This window comes from Falco biarmicus, chromosome 2, assembly GCF_023638135.1.
Source record: "Falco biarmicus isolate bFalBia1 chromosome 2, bFalBia1.pri, whole genome shotgun sequence".
NCBI classification, from domain to species: Eukaryota; Metazoa; Chordata; class Aves; order Falconiformes; family Falconidae; genus Falco; species Falco biarmicus.
The window spans coordinates 55,936,485-55,957,090 of record NC_079289.1 but is presented as its reverse complement, the minus strand read 5'-3'; the positions used below and the strand labels follow the sequence as shown (position 1 = coordinate 55,957,090).

Sequence of the window (20,606 nt, the reverse complement as noted above, 5' to 3'; positions counted from 1 at the left end):
GACTCGAGTTCACGCTGGAGTTCCAGCTTGTCAGCACAGCAGCGATGCCCTGGCCACCTGCCAGCCCCAGCGCATCGCCATTGCTGTTATCAAAATGTTCCTGGGCACAGAACAGTACGATGATAAGCAGTACAGCAAGCAGCGAAAGCAAAAAGCAGCCACTAATGAGCAGTAGACTGTAATATACAGTAAGGCAAGCAAGCCCCATAGCAAGCACAGAAACCTGCCCCTTAATAGCTAAACAGAAATAACAGCTATAAATTCAAACTAGTACGTTCCAATCAAATCTGTTGTTATCTCGAACCTTTTGTGCCCCATGTTAGGTGCCAAAAAGGACTGTCATGGTTTAACCCCAGCTGGCAACAAAGCACCACGCAGCTGCTGATTCACCCCCGAACCAGAGGGATGGGGAGGAGAATCGGAAAGGAATGTAAAACTCATGGGTTGAGATAAGAGCAGTTTAATAGGTAAAGCAAATACTGTGCATGCAAGCAAAGCAGAACAAGGAATTCATTCACTGCTTCCCACGGGCAGGCAGGTGTTCAGCCATCCCCAGGGAAGCCGGGCTCCGTCACACGTAACGGTTACTTCGGAAGACAAACATCATTACTGTGAGTTGTGCTCCCCTTTCTCCTTCTTCCCCCAGTTTATATGCTCAGCATGCCGTCCCATGGTATGGCATACCTCTTTGGCTGGTTCAGGTCACCTGTCCTGGCTGTGTCCCCTCCCAATGTCCCGTGCCCCTCCAGCCCTCTCGCTGGCAGGGCCTGAGAAACTGAACAGTCCTTGACTTGGTATAAACTTACCCAGCAACAACTAAACCCATCAGTGTGCTATCAACATTGTTCTCACACCAAATCCAAAACACAGCACTGCACCAGCTACTAAGATGAAAATTAACTCTATCCCAGCTGAAACCAGAAAAAGTCTCTTGAATACTGCATTCATTTTTAAGTTTTGCTTGTTTAATTGCAAGATAGCTGTCTTATGTGGAAGAAAATAATATTTGATAATCATGGTTTATGACCTAGTGAAGTTAAAATATGTGGTTAAAGAGTGCTAAATAGATTATATTGGCTAGGGCAAGTGTGTGTTAACTATCAGAATGTTAGCATTTGCTATTTACAGTAAATATCTGTGCTCAGGTATGCAATTAGATTAACTGAGTATAATGAAACACTGAGGCTGTTTGCCTTTGGAATTCCCTATGTAACGTATGTTGTAGCATTGATGAGAGAAAATGTCCCTCATAATTCCTGCAAAACTTCAAAATTAGGATTATTCTGTACTGCTGGTTTTTCTTTCTTCCAAAAATCAATTCCCCCCCCCTTCTAGAAAATTCTATAAGGCCTCAAGTAGAGTGGAGGAGAGAGATAATACAATTAGATTTTGGGAGTGGAAGGTTAACAAGACCAACCGTTTTTTCTTTTTTCTTTTTTTTTTTTTTTGTATCCCTGGCCCCCAACCACTTGGATACCAGCGTGAACTCCAGAGATGATTTTAATTCTTCCCATTTCCATTACTGTCAGAAAGGAAGTTAATGCAGAAATTGCTACCATTAGGTTTCAGCATTTGTATTTTCTTTTGGAAATTGAAATCATAGACCATTGTGATCAACTAGACTTTCTGCATAACTTTGGTTTCAGGGTTTGAGCCTTTTGTTTTGTTGTTGTTGGTTGGTTGCTTTTTTCTATTAAACATATATGTTAGCTATAACACAGTTTTTAGATGCATTTTTCGAATGCCCACTCCAACTAAGTTTTTTCAGTAGTAACTAACTTGAGATTAGAAGCTCGTTTGGATGATCTGTTCTCTTCTGCAAAGTTAAAAAATGCTTTTCCCTTCGCTTTATGTAATTACTTAGGCCCTACTTCAATAAATAGCTTGTACTGAAATTTATTGTTACAAGGCATAATCTTCAGACCTGTGCATCAGATCTTTGGTATTTTGGATATTCTTCTTGGCATGTGGATGCTGGGTTTGAAATCAGTATTTTAATGATAGTCTTTGGAGTGCCATGGGTACAGGTGATGCCACTCCTCCGTTCCCTGCTTCCAGGCCTTGCAGAAAGTATGCTTTCCCCTTGCCCCACCTGGCCCCTTCCCCCCACTTTCCCTTGTCCTGTTTGTATTACTTGCCATCTGCAACATCAGGAAGAATGTTAGAGTAAGCAGGTATTTCATACCTGGCTGATGCAGGATAGATGAACAGCATGAAAGTAGCCTGCAATAAATCCAATCAAATACCAGTTGAGTTACCGTCAGCATCAGAAAGTGGATATTCAGCAATTTAGCTGCTTACACTGTGCTGTGAAAAAGCAACAGCTTGGAAGATGAGATGAAGCTAAGTATCAAAGGTTAATACAGTTTGGCATTGGAACTGGAAGCCTGAAGGGCGTTTCTGAGTTAATACAGCTTTGAAGTAATTTCATTGTATTCCTATTTTTTCCTACTGTTTAAGCCGCAGTAAGCTGGGGAGGGAAGTTGCAACCAAAACACCAGTTGAAAAGTATCTGAAGAAGTACCAGAACTTACTCTGTTTACTTTATAAATTGTAGATGACTGCCTTAGTAAGGGTAAGTGGGAAAAGGCAGCTTACTGAAGAGGATGGGCAAGCATCTGAAATAGAGATAGGATTTTGTTTTAAAAAATCATCACATGATGATACAAACTGTTGTGAAATATACGAGTTATTGCAAAATAACACTGGAGACTGTCAGTGTGTGTCCTTCTGTCTGTACATCCTATCCCAGCAGTGCTCCTCCAAACTGAGAGCAGTGGGAAATGAACAGTACAATGAAGTAGGTAGACACCTGAGGTAAGCCGTGGAGGATAACCAATGTGGATTTATAATCAAAAGGTCCTGTGAGGAAACCCCTTTATGTCACAAAAACCCCAGCTCCAAAGTAGGTGAATAAAGAGAAAGAAATACATGCTGCTTTGCAGCTTAGTAGTTGAAGTAGTGCTTCCAAGCTGCTCAGGGAGATGAAATCCTACTGTTATGGAAGAATTTGAGTAAACAAAGACTCTCCTGTGCAACTGTTGAAAAATAACTGGACATTGAGTGTAAACAGATGATGCTTGTACTGTAATGGACAAATAGGCTAAAGAGGAATGGGGAAAATGCTGTTTATAAATCACCTCCTTAAATGAAGTAGTTGATGAGCGTATACAGGATGTGGCTTTGACTGGGTACTTTAAAATTACCAAGAAGTTAAACTTTTGCCTATAATGACAAAAGGAAAAAAAATTCTATTTAGGAAAGTAGTCCATGTAGTCTGTTTTTTCTGAGATGGCTAGTGATAAAACAAGGGCTTTTGTGAAGCTGGTGTGAGCAAAATTTTGCACTTGCACAGAGGAGGATACTGTATGTAATGTGTTAATGAATGACTGTGGTGCAACTTGTTGTGGGACTAAGGGCAATTGAAGCCCGGGGTGCACCCAGGGCCCTAACAAAAACATCCATTATTTTGGGATGTTTTTAATTTATGTCAGCTTTGTAACATAATTGCATATGCTTCTTGGCTGATGTTTTATGACGAACTCTCAGTTTATGGAGAACTTGCAGTACATGCATGGGTTTCTAGAAAGCTCTGCAAGCCTGCTCTGCAGTGTGAGAATGGTACTTTTTTGAGCAGTTGCAGGCAGGACATAATGTAAATCCAGGGTACAGTAGGTCCCATCCCTGGGTTAATAAACCAGTTGAGCTGGACATGGCTTATTAGTTTAATATACCTATCTGTAATGTTTTTCTTCCTTGACTGAAAGGAAATTCTTTTGGGATGCTAGCAAACCTAATTTAAAAGCTTTCTCATTTAGGAAATTTTATTTCATGTATGAAACAGAGTAGCATGGCTATTCTGATTGCATAATGACCCTGCCTTTCAGATGGCAGGGCCTGACTGTCTTCCACAGTCAGAAGGGGATGACTTGAGACCTCCCCTTGAAGTCTTGCTTCTCTTACAATGGTAAGAAAAAACTGTCTGTCTGAGCTTTTTCTGCAGACCTTAGAGGCTTTCCAAAATCCTGGTGGAGTTGCTCTAATTACAGCTGGTAAAAATTGCACTTTCCTGAACAACCAAGTGAATTGTGGCTGGTTGACTATGTTGTAATGTTACAGGGTGTGTAATGTCAGGGCCCAGGAGTAGGGAAATGCAGGAAGTGAGTGTTTATATTGTGGCCTTTGTGTATCTGCTGTTTCAGAAATGAATCACTTTCTGTTTTTATCAGTGCCCAAGGTACTGCTGTAGAGGTGGAAAGCTTTTTGGGGTCAGAGCAGTGAGTTACAGTTTTGCAGTTGGCTATCTCTTGGGTTTGTACCAGGTTACGGAGTGATTTTTTGATTTATTTTTAATCTGTATTCCTAGTGACATCAGTATTCTGGCAGTAACAGGGACTAATTCTGGGCTTCTTTCCAGACTGATGTCTTTGATCAGCTAATCGCCTTGATAGAACAGAGGCATTCCCAGCCGAACAGAAGGTACTCAGGATTCTTCCAGATATTCACAGTTTTATGTGTAGTTCATGCTGGCAAAAATTTGGGCTAAGCTCTTTGGAAGGCATCATGTGAACCCTGTGTTTTGAAAGAATGACTAAAATGAGGTGATGTGCAAGAACCAAATAATTTTTCAAAATTCTTAGCAAACAGGAAGATACCTGGGGAAAGAGAAGACAGTGATTAAGTGGTCCTATTTTTATTTAAGTTGAACAGCTTCTTCAGAAGAAAATACAGAAATGTGGGACTGAGGTGCAAGTCTTTCCTCCTTGCCACATCGCTTCTCTCTTTCTTCAGGCAATAGACTGGTAGTCCATTTTATGTCCATCCGTGGGATAAGAGGAGTGGTTTGCATCACTATATGTATTTCCTCCCTTTCTCTAGGTCATCTTTAGTTTTGTTTATCATTTTAGCTTTTTTATTAAAGAATAATGCAGCTTGCACAGTTTCTGTGTTCATAACAAGTTCTACTTTTCTGTGGGCTTTTTTTTTATCCCCCCTTGAAGATACCAGTGTTAGCTGATCTCTGTTTGGACAAAAGACATACCACTCTAACAAATAGTCTTCCTGTATGGCTAAGTTGAGGTTTCAGGGATGTTTTTTATGTAGCCATTGTTTTATTTGCCAGCTTCCTTTAACAGTACTCTTACAGCAGTCTTTAATTTAACTGAGCCTTCAGGTAAGAGAAGGGCTTGGTTCTTTTACTTGTTGGGAGTGTGTGACTCAAGTAACGGTGGGCTGTGTGAGATAGATTGGATCCAGTTCTGCTGTAAGTGCAGAGAATTCCACAGGGTGTAATCTGCATGTGGCGTCCTGGTGGAATTTGTTACTTTAATGACGGAATATGTGTTCAGGATGCATCAGGGATATGGTGAAACTTGACATGTTCTTGCCCTACTGAGAATTTGCAGTGGATAAATAAAGACCTCATTCTTGGGCTGAAAGCTCTTTAAGCACTAAGTGTAATTTGAAAAGAAAATTGTTTAACCTTTTTCTAAAGTTATTCAAGTACAGTCCATAGTAACACAACATACTGTTAAAAGCTTTTACACTCCTAAGACCTCCATAGCAGTAGCTATTGAAGATGAGTGTTTTGGGGGGAAAGTAGTAAGAAAGCTCAACAGTGGGTGATTTTTTAGGTTTTTGCTTCTTTTTCTGCATTTTTTTTCCTAACCCTACAAAAACTTGTGGGCTTCTGCTGAGTCTTTGCCATGTTGTCCATTATAATGAGTCACAAATTGAGTTCCCACAGTTTTCTGCATACTCTAGATTGGTTTTCCTTGCATTCTTTAATGTTAACATAGAGGTTGTAGTGCAATACATTACTGTTTTCAAAATTACGGTTTTAACTATGGAAAAATGTGAGAAAACCTGAATTTGCACTAGGTCTCACTGGAAGTAATAGTCCAAAACCCCTGAGATTTTTGGCAGTTTTTACCTTGCACTTTTGTCTCCATCTGCTACTTAATTTGGAAATACAGTCTCATAGCATGTACAGTACTTGATTGGTATGGAGATGGGGGGACAGAAGGGATTTGCTACAAATCTAAGAACTCAGTGGGGTAGGTGTATCATCAGGAAATTTTTTGAGAGGTTGGCTGTAGCAATCTTACAGACTGGAGATGGTTATCATCTGGGTCCTTTGCAAGTGGACTATGATGCAGCTCTGGTCTGCACTTTCTGCTGCTGTTGGCTGTAGTACTGAATCAAACTGACATCAGGATACAGCAGTCACCCTCAACAGAAGCATTTTTCTTCCTGTGGCCTGGTTGTGGTTTTTCACCATATGTTGAAAAGCATAAGTAAAGGAATGGTGGAATGGTGTTCTACAGAGTAACGTTAAAAGCGTTGGTTTATTTTTTTTGAGTGTGTATTTAGGTATATTTTTAAAGTACCTTGTATTTTCCTCTGTGCATTCTGCTACACGCCAATAGTGGACAGCACTGTTCAGCACTGGTGAGGCCACACCTGGAGTCCTGAGTCCAGTTGTGGGCTCCCCAGTACAACAGAGACGTGGACATACAGGAGAGTATCCAGCGAAGGGCCACAAGGATGATGAAGGGACTGGAGCACCTCTCCTACGAGGAGAGGCTGAGGGAGCTGGGACTGTTTAGCCTGGAGAAGAGAAGGCTCAGGGGGATCTCATCAATGTACATAAACACCTGAAGGAAGGGTTGTAAAGTGGGTCTCGGTGGTGCCCAGGCTTAGGTCAAGAGACAACGGGCATGACCTGAAACACAGGAGGTTCCCACTGAACATCAGGAAACACTTTTCCATTGTGAGAGTGACCAAGCACTGGCACAGATTGCCCAGAAAGGTTCTGGAGTCTCCATCCTTGGAGCTGTCTGGACATGTTCCTGGGCAACTAGCTCTAGATGGTCCTGCTCGAGCAGGGAGGTTGGACTGGATGACCTCCAGAGTTCCTTTCTAACCAACCTCAGCCATTCTGTGATTCTGTAATAAATATCCTATTTATGCTCTTTGTTAAATGTCAGAATGATTTTTGTTTTCGCCACCCTGGCAGCAGTAGGGAGCTAGTGGAATCTTGTAACTGTTTCCATAGATGTGAGAAGGATCGATCTCTGTATTTTCCTGAAAAGGGCTGCCTCATCCTCATTCTAGTGCTAAAGGAATTGGAGAAGATAACTTCTCTATCCTTTTCTGTCAGAAAGGAGACTTGTTTATGGAGCACACTGTATGATAATACTGATGTTGCAAGAGGAGGAATGCTTGGTTTTGGCCACATGTGTGAACTGAAGTCTGCGAATCTTTCCTGTAACTGTCTGTCCTGCAGCAAATGGAGTCTTTCTTGTCCAGCAGGCAGAAGTTACTTGAATGGCCTTGAGATTATTTGCCTCACGTCTGCTTTTTACCTGTGGTCGACAGCAAAAACTGAGGCCAAAGAAGAAATGTTTCAATGGAACAGATCATGGTGTCAAATCAGGAAGAAGCTCCTCTGCACAATTGATCTTTCAGACATTTTGTCAGGAGCTGTAGGGAAGTTGTGGCAGTGATTTGGGCCCTGTTTGATCAAGCAACAGACTTGTCTGACAAGTACTTTCTGTTCCTAATTGTACCTTTAACATGCATTGTGGACTTAACAGCTCACATATACACATCTTCTGTACTCACTCCAAGAGTTTAAAAGGGCTGTTAGGCATCAAAGATGCTACTTTAAGGATAGAGGCTTAATTTTTGCATGAGTCACACATGCTAAAGAGTGAAGGAAAAACAGTATTAATCCCATTTGTTACATGCAGTTGTGCCATGGAGCCTGTGAAAATGTTTTTTGCAACAGTTCTATCTTTGAAGAAACTCTCTGAGCCTCTTCTTCTAGGGTTCAGTCTGCCCCTCCACCCTCTTTAAAACAAACAACAAACTCCTTATAAGACAGTGTGTACAAAATTTAATTGTAACGTGCCCGAGCAAGAAATGCAAAGCTAGTTGATGAGTATTCGTAATCACTGTTGTGGTTATGAATAAATAAATGCCCTCATTGTAAGCCATCCCAGTTTTGAATTCTCACAGAAAATAATACACTTCACCTGGGGCACCAGGTGCTCTTTTAAAAACTGCATTGGTGAAGTCAGGGGATAATTAAGCATCAGAAACTGAACAGCAGTTATGAACTTTCACAAGCAATTGACCTCAGACAAATACCTTTCTGTGAGTGCAAGAGTAATTTTTCCAGAACAGGTCCATCCCTGACCTCTTGGCTCAGATCATGTTGACCAACAGAGAAAGTTCATGTGGGAAACAAGCCTGAGAGCCAAAATCCACATTTCTTCTGGAAACCAGTTGTCCTGGTATCAGCTGGGATAGAGTTAATTTTCATCTTAGTGGTTAGTACAGTGCTGTGTTTTGGATTTGGTGTGAGAACAATGTTGATAGCACACTGATGGTTTTAGTTGTCGCTGGGTAAGTTTATACTGAGTCAGGGACTTTGCAGTTTCTCAGGCCCTGCCAGCGAGAGGGCTGGAGGGGCACGGGACATTGGGAGGGGACACAGCCAGGACAGGTGACCTGAACCAGCCAAAGAGGTATGCCATACCATGGGACGGCATGCTGAGCATATAAACTGGGGGAAGAAGGAGAAAGGGGGGGCACAACCCGCATTAATGGTGTTTGTCTTCCGAAGTAACCGTTACGTGTGATGGAGCCCTGTTTCCCTGGGGATGGCTGAACACCTGCCTGCCCATGGGAAGCAGTGAATGAATTCCTTGTTTGCTTTGCTTGTGTGGGTGACTTTTGCTTTCCATACTAAACTGTCTTTATCTCAACCCATGAGTTTTCTCCCATTTACTCTTCCGATCCTCTCCCCCATCCCACTGTGGGGGAAGTGAGTGGGCAGCTGCGTGGTGCTTAGTTGCAAGCCAGGGTTCAGCCGCGACCCCAAGTATCATGGGTTCAGTAGAGAGACAAAGGAAGTGGCAAACTGCAAGTTCCTTAACTCCCCTGTTCCCACAAAGCCTTGCTGGGTCCTGCACTTGGGAAACACACCACTTACAGGTTTGGGGCAGTGTGGCTGGAAAGCTGCCTGGCAGAAAAGGACCTGGAGGTGCTGGCTGACAGCCAGCTGAACATGAGCCAGCAGTGTGCCCAGGTGGCCAAGAAGGCCAGCAGCATCCTGGCTTGTGTCAGAAACAGTGTGGCCAGCAGGGCCAGGGCAGTGATTGTCCCCCTGCACTCAGCACTGGTGGGGCCGCACCTCAAATCCTGTGTTCAGGTTTGGGCCCCTCACTGCAAGAGGGACACTGAGGTGCTGGAGCGTGTCCAGAGACGGGCAACGGAGCTGGTGAAGGGTCTGGGGCACAAGTCCTGTGAGGAGCAGCTGAGGGAACTGGGGTAGGTTAGTCTGGAGGGGACTTGCAGAGAGACCTTATTGCTCTCTATAACTACCTGAAAGGAGGTTGTAGGCAGGTGGGGGGGGGGTATGTCTCTTCTCCCAGATGATGAGTGACAGGACAAGAGGGAACAGCTGCAAGTTACACCAGGGGAGGTTTAGAGTGGATATTAGCAAAAATGTCTTCACTGAAAGGGTGGTCAAGCAGAACAGGCTGTGCAGGGAGGTGGTGGAATCACCACCATCCCTGGAGGTGTTTAAAAAGTGCCTAGATGTGGTGCTTAGGAACATGGTATAGTGGTGGACTTGGCAGTCCTGGGTTGGACTTGATGATCTCAGAAATCTTTTCCAACCTAAATGATACTATGATTCTATTCTATGTTTCTACGCCTGTTTCAGAGGTGTCATTCTCTTTTGTTCTGTCTTAATAACTTTGTCATTTTTGTGCTTTCTGCCATGCATGTCTGCCCTGTGGAGTCCAACTGAAACTTTTGGGACTTCCTTGACCTGTAGTTCAGGTTTTAAGAAAGAACTAGGTGCATAAAAGCTGGTCTTACTGTTCCATGGCAGTGTTATTTGATGTAACAAAATACTGTGTTTTCCAACAAACCTATGGTTGCACTATTACAATTTGTTTTCAAAGTGTTCTCATAGAATACTTCCAAATACCTGTCCGCCAAGGAAACTGAGCTGTTAGATAATACTTTCCTTTTTTGAACCTACACACTGTGACAGTGTGCTTTTTGTTTATATTTCCAAATACGGGTAAGATCAGTTCTAGAAATAATCCATTATTTACCCATTTTTACATTTGAGTGGTTGTCTTTGAATTACTGACCTTTAATATTTGTGAAGATGGCATTTGAACAGCCGTTAGTTTTTTTCTTCATGTAATTGAATAGCCATGCTAGTTACAAGAAAAGTCTTTAATATGTATTATAATTTTATTTACAACTCTGTCCGTATTTTAATAGTTGGATTAAGTTCTGTTTTCTCCTAAATATTTAAAGGAATGCTAATTTTTCTTAGATATAAAGGAAACACTAAGAAAACAGTTGCCTTAAGGCCAGGAAGAGTTGTCCTGGTTGTCTGGATGCCTGAGAGTAAGGTGTTATGGGGCATAAACAGCTTTAGGAAATAGGAAATGTTTTCCCATCGGTAAAATGGGGGTGACTTAATTCTTAGTTAAGAGAAAAGTGCAGTAAAACATCTGGATGTTGAGCAATGCAGGAGACAAGGAGGGAAGAAAAGGGTAAAGTAATATCTGAAGAAATTACTCTTTTGGTCTGCTGATCAGTTTATTAATAATTTGTATTTAAATACAGGTGGTTAAATCCCTTATTTATTATTGGCCATAAACGGAAGCTTGAAGAAGATGATATGTATAAAGTGCTGCCAGAAGATTCCTCAGAGAAGCTTGGAGAGGAATTGCAGTGGTAAGGAGAAAAGTAATTGTTCTCTTTCATTGTATTTCTGCTGGTAAAGGTGAGAGTCTTATTCCTATTCTAAAATTAAGAGGTTGTTATAAAGTTTATCAAGGTCTACTATTAAAAATGCTGAAGAATTAAGAGTAATATCTAGAAGTTGTTTACTACGGAAACATTTTAATTTTTTCAAGTTATACATAATGAAAATGCATTAGAGTATTTCTATTATGTCATTTATAATTAGTTTGACATTTTGCAGAATGCTTGGAAAAGACGACTTTTCAGTAATTGTTACTGCAGTAATCCTTAATAAATTAATGTGAATCTTATGGCCTGTGGTAGAATAACTATGGAAACTTTTTAAATTTCTCTTTTTAAAAGTGGGGGAAAAGTTTTAGGTTTTTTTCTTTGTTTCTGGTTTTGAGCACGAACTGAATTAAGTGTATTTTGAAAATATGCCACTCTGGTAAAGTGGATAAAATGCTTTGGACATCTAAAAGCTTTAATCTAGAAGGTGGTTTTATTTTGTTATAAATACTTTCATGGACTATGTACCAGTTCATGTTGTTACGGACCCAGGAGGATGTCTCTTTTTCTTTTAATAGTGAAATACCTTGGAAGAATAACAGTTTATGTAAGTTGTCTTGACTTTACCATAGAGAAGGGTTTTGTCTTCAAATAATCTTTTATTAAATATAATTAGAGGAAGAAGTGTCTCCTAGTGAAAGGTGACCTCTGTATTAAGGAAGTGTGGCCTTGCTGTTCTTGCCTTTATGCTGAAGGTAGAACAAATCAACTTTCCTAAATGGTTGGAATGAGAGGCTACTCAAGAAGTAAAAAGAATCCAGAAATGAAAGGTTATGGCCAGGTCTTACATCATCCTGATCTCGACAAATTAACTGAAGAAAGAGAGCCAGTGATCAGCTCATAGGAGTGCAGCTTTTAACATCTTTGTAGCTGGATAGCTTTGCCAAATTCCATGGTTGTGTCTTGAAGCAGTTCAGGGAATTTGCTGTGGGAGGAAGATGTACTCTTTTCAGTGATTCTTACGGTAAACACTCATACGTTCCATGAGTCAGGAAATGGTAGAAGATACAGCATGCGACACACAGAGTGGTTTTTAATTCTTCAGCCTACTTGGCCAAGAAGCAGAGAATCTAATTCAGAAATAGTCACCTAAGGAAGCAGCCTTTTCTGTTGGGCCAGCAAACCCCCCAGAACCTACACAGGTTCAATTCTGATTCTGAAGCATTTAGACAATAATATTACCCTGCTTTTTTGTTTTTGGTTTTTTTTTTTGTTATAAAGATTATAAAAATAATAAAAAAAGAAAAGTTTTCTTGTCCATACTGCATGCTTCAAACTTGTATGCTTTGTTGCAAAATAATTTGGCTTTCATGCCTTAGACTTATTTCAGCCCTCCAACTAGCAAGGTCAGAGAGTCTGGCAGAAAATACTTAGCCTCCAGAAACAAGGGGGAATATCCTGTCTGATAACGCTGGGCTTTAAGAAGTCTGCTTAAGTTCTGATATTTTGTTAAAATCAAGCTTGTTATTACTGTCTCTGATTTTAATGTGAACAGATTGTTTCCTACTTGTGGGCAGACACGTGGTAATGCAAAGGTCTTTGCCACTCTGCTGCTGTAATCCTTGCCTTCAGAGAGATGTGTGGAGTGTTAAGTGACAAAATTGCTGCAGACAGTTCCCCCTGCTCTTGTGCCCTAACTGCTTGTCCTCATTGAAGCACATAGGAGAAAAAAGAAAGAGCCAGACAGCAGAAAACATCGGAAAAGATTGTTCTCATAACCTTTCTGGGGAAATGCAGAGCTGATAGGATGATAAAGACACTTTGTGCTGTCTCAGTTTAGTCTGTAGTCAGGAGATCATATGATAATAGGCTCTTAACTAAGGTGAGTGACTGTCTGAACTGAGAGAAGATGGAAAGAAAGGGTTCCTCATTGGCAAATGTATCAAAAGTATATAGTAGTCAATGGTGGTGAATTGTTTGTGATTATACAAGAGCAAATAGGCCTATAATACTAAGTACTACCTATTTATGTGAATGAGAAACATAACCATTTCTTAACTTGTTTTATATTTTTGTTTTGTTGTATAAAATTGATCATGGCAATCTGGCTGTAAGTCTGAAAGGATTTGATTCCAGGTAATTGCCTTGTGATTTTACTTCTGTCCTCTAGCATACTTGCATTTTGTTTGTCAGGTACTGGGATAAAGAGGTGCAAAAAGCAAAAAAGAGAGGAAAAACACCACATTTAACAAAAGCCATTATTCTTTGTTACTGGAAATCCTATTTAGTTTTCGGAATTTTCACAATGATTGAGGTAAGTGGTGTCAAATGTCATACATCATACTTCTTAGCTAACAGCAGTGTGAAACTTGGCCTCTTAGATTGCATGATACATACCGGTGACTTCAGGCTGAGCTGTTCAGAGAACCTGTAATGTTCATGTACTCTCTCAGAAAAGTAAAACAGAGCTATAGCCCCGTAGAGACTGAAAAATTGAGTTGTAACTGTGGGATTTTGATGTAGAACAAAGAGCTGATTTCAGTGGAATATTTTTGAGACGTTACAAGCCACTGACTTGCTTTGTAAGGCTTAGCTATATTTTATGTATCTGAGGAGGGTGCCCAATAGAAAAAAGGTTTTTTTGCTGTATGTAAATGGCTGTAAAGGACACACTGTCATTGTTAAAAATGGCAGTGTAATATATATTCATGCAATCCTTATAACATCAAAGTTTTTACTGGTAATTGAGAAAGTTCTTTTTAAAGATTCAGTTAAATTTTATTGTGGAACATATATCTTTTGGATTATGTGTTGATAAAAATTGGCTTGACATTTTAGAGCACAGTAATGACAAAATAATATGGGATGTGACTTGAGGCAGTACTTGGTTCTTGTCTGGTTACAAACTTGGGTAGCACAGTATGATATGAAATTGTTAATACTTTCTTTCCCTTCTCTTTCTTTCAGGAAACCCTCAAAATAATTCAGCCAATATTTTTGGGAAAAATTATTAATTATTTTGAAAAATATAATTCCTCCAATGAGGAAGCTTTGAATATTGCATATTGCTACGCTGCTGCCCTGTCTGTGTGTACACTTATTCTAGCTATAATGCACCACTTATACTTCTATCATGTACAGCGGGCTGGCATGAAGTTGAGGGTAGCTATGTGTCATATGATTTATCGGAAGGTAAGCAAACCTGTTTACAGGTATATTTGGCATTTGAAAATTATTTCATTAGGGGAGTTTAAATATGCAGTTATTTGTTATGTTCATGCTTGCAGTTCTATCAAAGTTACTAATTTGTAGAAATGTAATGCATGCTGGTATGTATCAGACCTTAAGTGTATATATGTGCTTTTGCTCTCTCTTTGGTAATATGGTGTCTGAATGACAACTCCAGTCCTCCTAGTGGAAGTGGTGAATTAAATAAAAAAGCCTAGGAGGAGCTACTGATTTTTGCCTGCTTGTGCTGTTGGAGGGGGGCCTCACCATTGCTGGTGGAAGGATTCTGTGCTGGAGCAGTAAGAGGCAGTCAGCATAAAACAGGAGAGGGGCAGAACTCCCAGGAAATGCTGGCAGTTACTCAGCCTTACAGTTGCATCCCAGCAGAGGACATCATGCTTGGCTGTCACCATCTGCTTCAGCACTCTGTCACCTGGGAACTGCTTCACTGTTCTGTGTCTCACCCTGCCTGCCCCTGTTATGGTTAATGGTGGGACATATTTATGTTTTATTCCAGCAGTGCTGTAGAACTAGTGAGTTGCCTCCTTTGCAGGTCAGAGAGGCTGCCCCCCTCTCTCTGGGCATCCATCAGGTTAGTTCAGGGGAGGGGCAGTGGTACTGTGGTGTCACAGCACTAGCAAAACTAGCCAGCTGCAAGAAGGCTTTGACCAGCCCATACCAGGTTAACTTCAATAAACAGTTCCCACACCTTGCCCCGGCACAGCCACCGATCCCCCACAAGGTTTCAAAGGTTCATCTGCTGTCCGTGCTGTTTCTTCATCCTCTGCAGGCCAGTCCGCGCTGCTTCTTGCCTCCACTGCATCTGGATTCTTTCTTCTCCTGGCTCCTCTTCCAGCCAGCCTCTCTTCATCTGAGCCCCCTTCTTCTCTCTGCTTTTCCTGGGGCCTCGCCTACATCCAGGGTGCTCTTTCTCCTTCTTCTGCTTCTTCTAGGTCAGGGGGCCGGCGGGCGGATGAAGTGGCAGGCAGTCATCTGCAGCTGCTTGGTTCTCCCCCCAACCCCTGGCTGGGGGTGGGGAGGTTCTGTAAATACTGGGGTCCGGATTGAGGACCCTGGGGGGGAAGCCGTATCCAGCCCGTGGGCCATAGTTTGAGGACCCCTGTTCTAGGTCTTTCTTCATACAGTCCTTAGAACTATTTAACTACTTAGCAGGAACCAGCCACAGCTGCACATTATCCATGTCAGCCAATCCACTGCCCCTGAAGCCAGCCCAGAGCTGTATATTATCAATGTTAATTAATCTGCCTTCATTCTTTTACAATTCCTCTACACTGTGGTGCAGGAGCAGGCTGGAAACTAGGACCATGCGTGGCAATCAGTTAGCTGAGGGGAATGTGCTCGGGCTTGTCTAGACAACAATCAACATGATGAGCTTGTCTAGACAGCAATTAACATGATAAGGCCTGTTTGCAGAGCACAGGGGAGCGGGAAACGGATGGCGCCAAAGTTGGCGCCAAGGAAAGGCAACACCTTGCTGTTAATTAGCCGCCAATCAGGGATTGCCTAGTATGCAAGGGTTAGCCTCAGGAACCAATTGGTTTAAGATGCGCAGCCTTTGAAAGTGTATATAAAGTTGTGCTCCTGTACAATAAACCGACATTTGCTTGCATCAAGCTGCGTCCCGTCTCTTCATTCGCCGCAAATTGGTGACCCCGACGTGATGCGTTTAAGGATCTAACGTGAAGGGCTCTCGAATCGCCTATCTGAGCGACATGCAGCGAATCCCACAGAACTTTGAATGATCTGCTGAAAGGAAGCAGGAGCCGGCCAGAAATCCCTCCGGAGGTGAGAGGTGAGCTGTGGGAAATCCGTAATGGGGAATCAGGCTTCGTCCCCAGAAAGAGACGTATATGGACTCATAAAGGGTCTTCTAGTCAGATCAGAGAGTCCGTGCCTCAGTCTCCTCAAATGGTGACCCCTATGGTGGTGTTCCGAAGCCTTGGAAGAATAAGGACGGAAAAAAGACAGCTCGTGGAAGAGGGCTGCGTTCCGGAGGAGACGGCTTGGCTGAACGATCGTCTTACTGTCTGGACCAGGCGGACAACCTAAACCCCGAGGATAACGCCTGTATGCATCGAGACAGGTGAGCAGCCAAGAAACTTCAGAGACTTTGAAAGAATGAAAGTGTGTACAAACAGCAGCCAATTGTGTGATGCTGCCGCGGAAGGGAACTCCGTGTCGGGAATGCATTTAACATCTTGGTGGCAAATTCTGACTACTCTTTGCCAGATGTGGACTAACTCTACTATCGGTGCTAAACCAGAGGAAGCTGTAAATTCCACCGACAGCGCGACTCTTCTCAAGACACAGTCAGCGACGGCAATTCTGTCCACACCTCCTCTGCCCCCAAAGCTTCTGTCACTGACTGCAGCGACCCTCACAACACAGGAGCAAGCACGGGAACAGGACAACTCGGACAATGATTTCATTGACTCTGATAAACCTTTTGATCCAGGTCCTATAGATCTGGAAAAGGAGCTAGACCTTTCCCCCACCCCCTCGTCTCTCCTGATGCATTGATTGTATTTTGGGGGGAGGGTGAAAGGGGGTCTGAGGGATTGGTGGCAGGAATGCAAGTGGGAAACACTTCAGTGATGGGTTTTGGGAGTCGCTATGGCGTGTTCAGTATTTTGTCAGACAAATCAACCTGCAGAGTGGCAGCCTGTGCAAAACGAGGCTGTTAAAGAGTTAAGCAAAGCAGTGCGGGAAGGGGGGATTCATAATATATTTGCTATGTCCCTTCTTGAAGTGATGGCAGAGCCTTATACGCTCACATTGCATGATTGGAAGTTATTGCTTTTTATGGTACTAACTGATACAGTATATGATGTGGTTATCTGATTTTTGTGAGCTATGTGTAGTGGCCTTGACTGAAAACCTTAATCGGGGAATTGCTGTTAACTATGAGCAGTTAGCTGGAGCAATTAACTGTGCCGATTCTGTGACTCAGGCAAGGTATGCCAGGGACAACTGTTTGCAAATGAATGAGATGGCTATTAAGGCAGTCAGGATGCGGGAGTCTTGACACAGTCTTGCAGGGTCCTAGAGAGTCACTAACTTTAATACTAACTTGATTGATTGGCTTCAGAATATTTTGCAACAAGTCGAACATCAGGAAGCTCAAGGGTTGCTTTTAAAACAACTGGCTGTGATAACGTCAATGAAAATTGTAAACGGGCAACTTTCACAATCGCAACCCCAACATGTGTCAAATGATTGTAACGCAGAACTCACAGCAGACTGTAATTCTCAGGCTGAGTTCTGGAATGCAGCATAACAGATTTTTGCTGCTCTAATCTCTTCTGTAAGAATAGTACACGCTTTTAACTTGCTTAGTAAATTAGGCTGCTAGCTTGCTAAACAAAGTAATACTACAAATACTATTTTTTTTCTGGCTTATTAACAGATGTTGATTCTGTCCATCATATGTTGCTACAGAACCAAGTTGCTATTGATTTTTATTATTAGCACAGGGACACAAGTGTGAAGACTTTGATAGGATGTGTTACGTGAATCTGAGTGACCACTCTGAATCAATCCACAAAAGTATACAAAACTCAAAAGCCTTAAAAGAAAGATCTGCAACAGAGCCAGGGGCGGGATGCCTTTGGTCTCTTCTCACGGCTGGGAAACTTTGGGCCATGACTCAAAAGTATTACAGGTTTTATTATAATTATCTTTAACCACCTTATTGATGTTTGCCTTATGTCTCCCATACCTTTTTTCCTGTATTCATTTTTTAGTTGATTGTAACATAAATCAGGTCATGGTCACCCAGCTACACACAACCTTTGCATTGTCGCAATTAACAAGCAAAAAAGAGGAGGATAGAGAATGTCTGAAGAGAGATGTAGGAGAGGAAGCTGGAGAATATTTGACCTAACAAGAGATGAGAAAACAACTAGGTATTGTGAAGGAGACTAGGAAAGATAAACATGGTTATCTAGTGTCTAATAGGTGTCTGCACGCTTGTAGAGATATATAGTTATGTAACTACATGAATGATTTCTGCCCTGAGCCTGGTGGCGCATACAGCTGCGGTTTGTGTCCGGGCTCAGAGATGTAAATAGGGGCTTCTCTGTTATGGTAAAGTGTCTCTCTTTGCATAAAAAAGAGAGGGAATGAAGGGAATGACCCCAGAGGTGTGTTCAAAGAAGGCATGCGATGTTTGATGTTTCGAACTTTTTGATTGAACCAGTTCTTGTTTGGTGTGCCCTTCCATCTATGTATAATGTTAATTTAAAAGAAAGATGATATTGTTTACACTTTGTCGATAATTGTCTTTCTGTAGATGCTAATGTAGTAGGAGGCTATGATGGGAACGTGTCGCAGCGGTTCTTCTCTTATCCAGAGTAACAGCAGGGAAAGCATTAAAGAGTTAAATCACCTTGTTTGGTAGGCAGTTCAGAATGTGAGTCAAAATTGCCACTGCTTTTTGTTGTTGGTTCAGGGACATGGCTGCGAGGATTTTGATGGTATGTGCTGCGTGGATTTTAGGCGCGCCCCATTGCAGCAACATGTTATCAAAATCTGAGAAAATTTCAGCCTTTTTGGCATCCATTCACTCAATTGGCAGTATTGTTTGTTTGCTATTGCCTTGGTTGCTGTCATGTTTGCAAGGGCCCTGCAGAACATGGCAAACCTGGTACTAGCTGTTCAAAAAGCAAAAAGGGGAAATTGTAAAATTGTATGGAACAAGGACAGTGGGTTATTTTGACATTGATATCATGTCTTAGTTGGTTTTTTATTTGTTCTATTACTTGTGCCTTGGTTTTGCTCGGTTTCAGGGGTTCTTTTTGTGCAACAGGAAGGGGGAGATGCAGGAGCAGGCTGGAAACTAGGACCATGCGTGGCAATCAGTTAGCTGAGGGGAATGTGCTCGGGCTTGTCTAGACAACAATCAACATGATGAGCTTGTCTAGACAGCAATTAACATGATAAGGCCTGTTTGCAGAGCACAGGGGAGCGGGAAACGGATGGCGCCAAAGTTGGCGCCAAGGAAAGGCAACACCTTGCTGTTAATTAGCCGCCAATCAGGGATTGCCTAGTATGCAAGGGTTAGCCTCAGGAACCAATTGGTTTAAGATGCGCAGCCTTTGAAAGTGTATATAAAGTTGTGCTCCTGTACAATAAACCGACATTTGCTTGCATCAAGCTGCGTCCCGTCTCTTCATTCGCCGCACTGTGGTACTGCTGGGTGCTCAGCATCTGCACCTTTAGTATCCCTCCTGCCTGGGATGGGGAGAAAGAAAGGAGTGGGGAGAGGAGGCATGGTTCAGAATAAAGCTGAATCCTAATGGCAGGATAGAGCTGTTTTTTAATATCAGTTACTGGTTTTACTGTGGGAGTACTGGAGTCCTTCGTTAAAGCCTATACAGCGTGAGAAGGGATGTACATTCAGTAAGCTGTGTTTTCTTTGCTGTCTGTGTGTCCTGATCGAGAAGCTGTCCTTAACTACAGATGGAGCCAAGGCTACTGTCAGGTGGAAGGTGGAACAAGAGAAGCTATGGATATTACCTGCAGGAAGGAGTTGAGTGGCATCCAGGATGAAATGCTGGCCTTAGTGTGCTCTTGGAAGCAAGCAAACCAATTGGAAATGTCTGCTTCCCTCTTCTGAAGCTGTTGGCAATATCCAAACCATTGAGCCCATCTTGGCTTCCATGCAGGAAGCCCCTGCTGGGGGATGCTGAAAGGGAAAATGCCCTATTTTTCTAGCTTTAGTGCTATTCTAATAGTGACCTACTGATTCTTACCTCAGTGAAGAAGTTTAATTGAAGGATCAGAACTGTAAAGTTTCTTTAGAATGGAAAGAAGTCCATGTTATTTTAACCATTAAGCATAGGTACAATCACTTAGGGCAAACACTTGTACTACTGGTATAGGTCATGTGAAGATTTGGGCTAAGCAGTACAGGAGAGTAAAAATGTCCCCATTGTAAGTGGTGATTGCTTTTCGTGCACATATTTATTCTCCTCCCTCTTCTGATACCTTGGAAATTTATCCTCTGGGAACTCAGCTCTAACATGGCACACTGCTTTCTTGTACATAAACATATCTCTAAGGTATTAATTTACTAAACTGATTATCATAACACAGTTTGAAATTCATAAAATATGTATATAGAAATGTTGTTTGTTGCTGTCTTGATAGTAGCATAGAAGCTTGGAAAAGAAATGTTCATAATGTGCACCCTTATTTCTAGAGATGTGATTAAATGGAAAATTAACTCACCTCATCTCATAAATGTTTACTCCTGAGGGTGAAGGCTGAGGTCACAGCAGAACATTGATAAACTTTTCTAATAATTTATCTTCGTTATTGGAGGCTTACAGATGGGTCATACTTTCTCTTTATCCTCATATAGAGTTTTGAAAGAATCTGGATGCAATTTACCAGCACTTTTGTGGTGTTCATTAATTGCTGTAGTAAATAAAAACTTGGATTTGCAAGGATGAATGGGTTGGATGAGAGAGCATCCTTTATAGAGAACTTCAATTGCTTGTAATTCTTAAGTTTTAGACCTTTTTTCATTTAGTTAAAATCTCATTTACAACCCCCCTGTATTC

At 41.9% G+C, this 20,606-nt stretch overlaps 1 protein-coding gene across 2 annotated transcripts in view; it reads left to right on the top strand.

Annotated features, from left to right (window-relative positions):
* The window catches only part of ABCC4 (ATP binding cassette subfamily C member 4), a 163,708-nt gene that overhangs the window by 7,067 nt on the left and 136,035 nt on the right, over nucleotides 1-20,606 (top strand). For both annotated transcript variants that reach the window (XR_008820108.1, XM_056327964.1), the window contains exons 2-4: nucleotides 10,663-10,773; nucleotides 12,985-13,105; nucleotides 13,759-13,983. Coding sequence is in view for 1 of the 2 variants with exons in the window: in XM_056327964.1 (XP_056183939.1) it covers nucleotides 10,663-10,773; nucleotides 12,985-13,105; nucleotides 13,759-13,983 (457 nt within the window). In the remaining variant the exon portion in view is untranslated. The remainder of the gene's footprint in view (nucleotides 1-10,662; nucleotides 10,774-12,984; nucleotides 13,106-13,758; nucleotides 13,984-20,606) is intronic.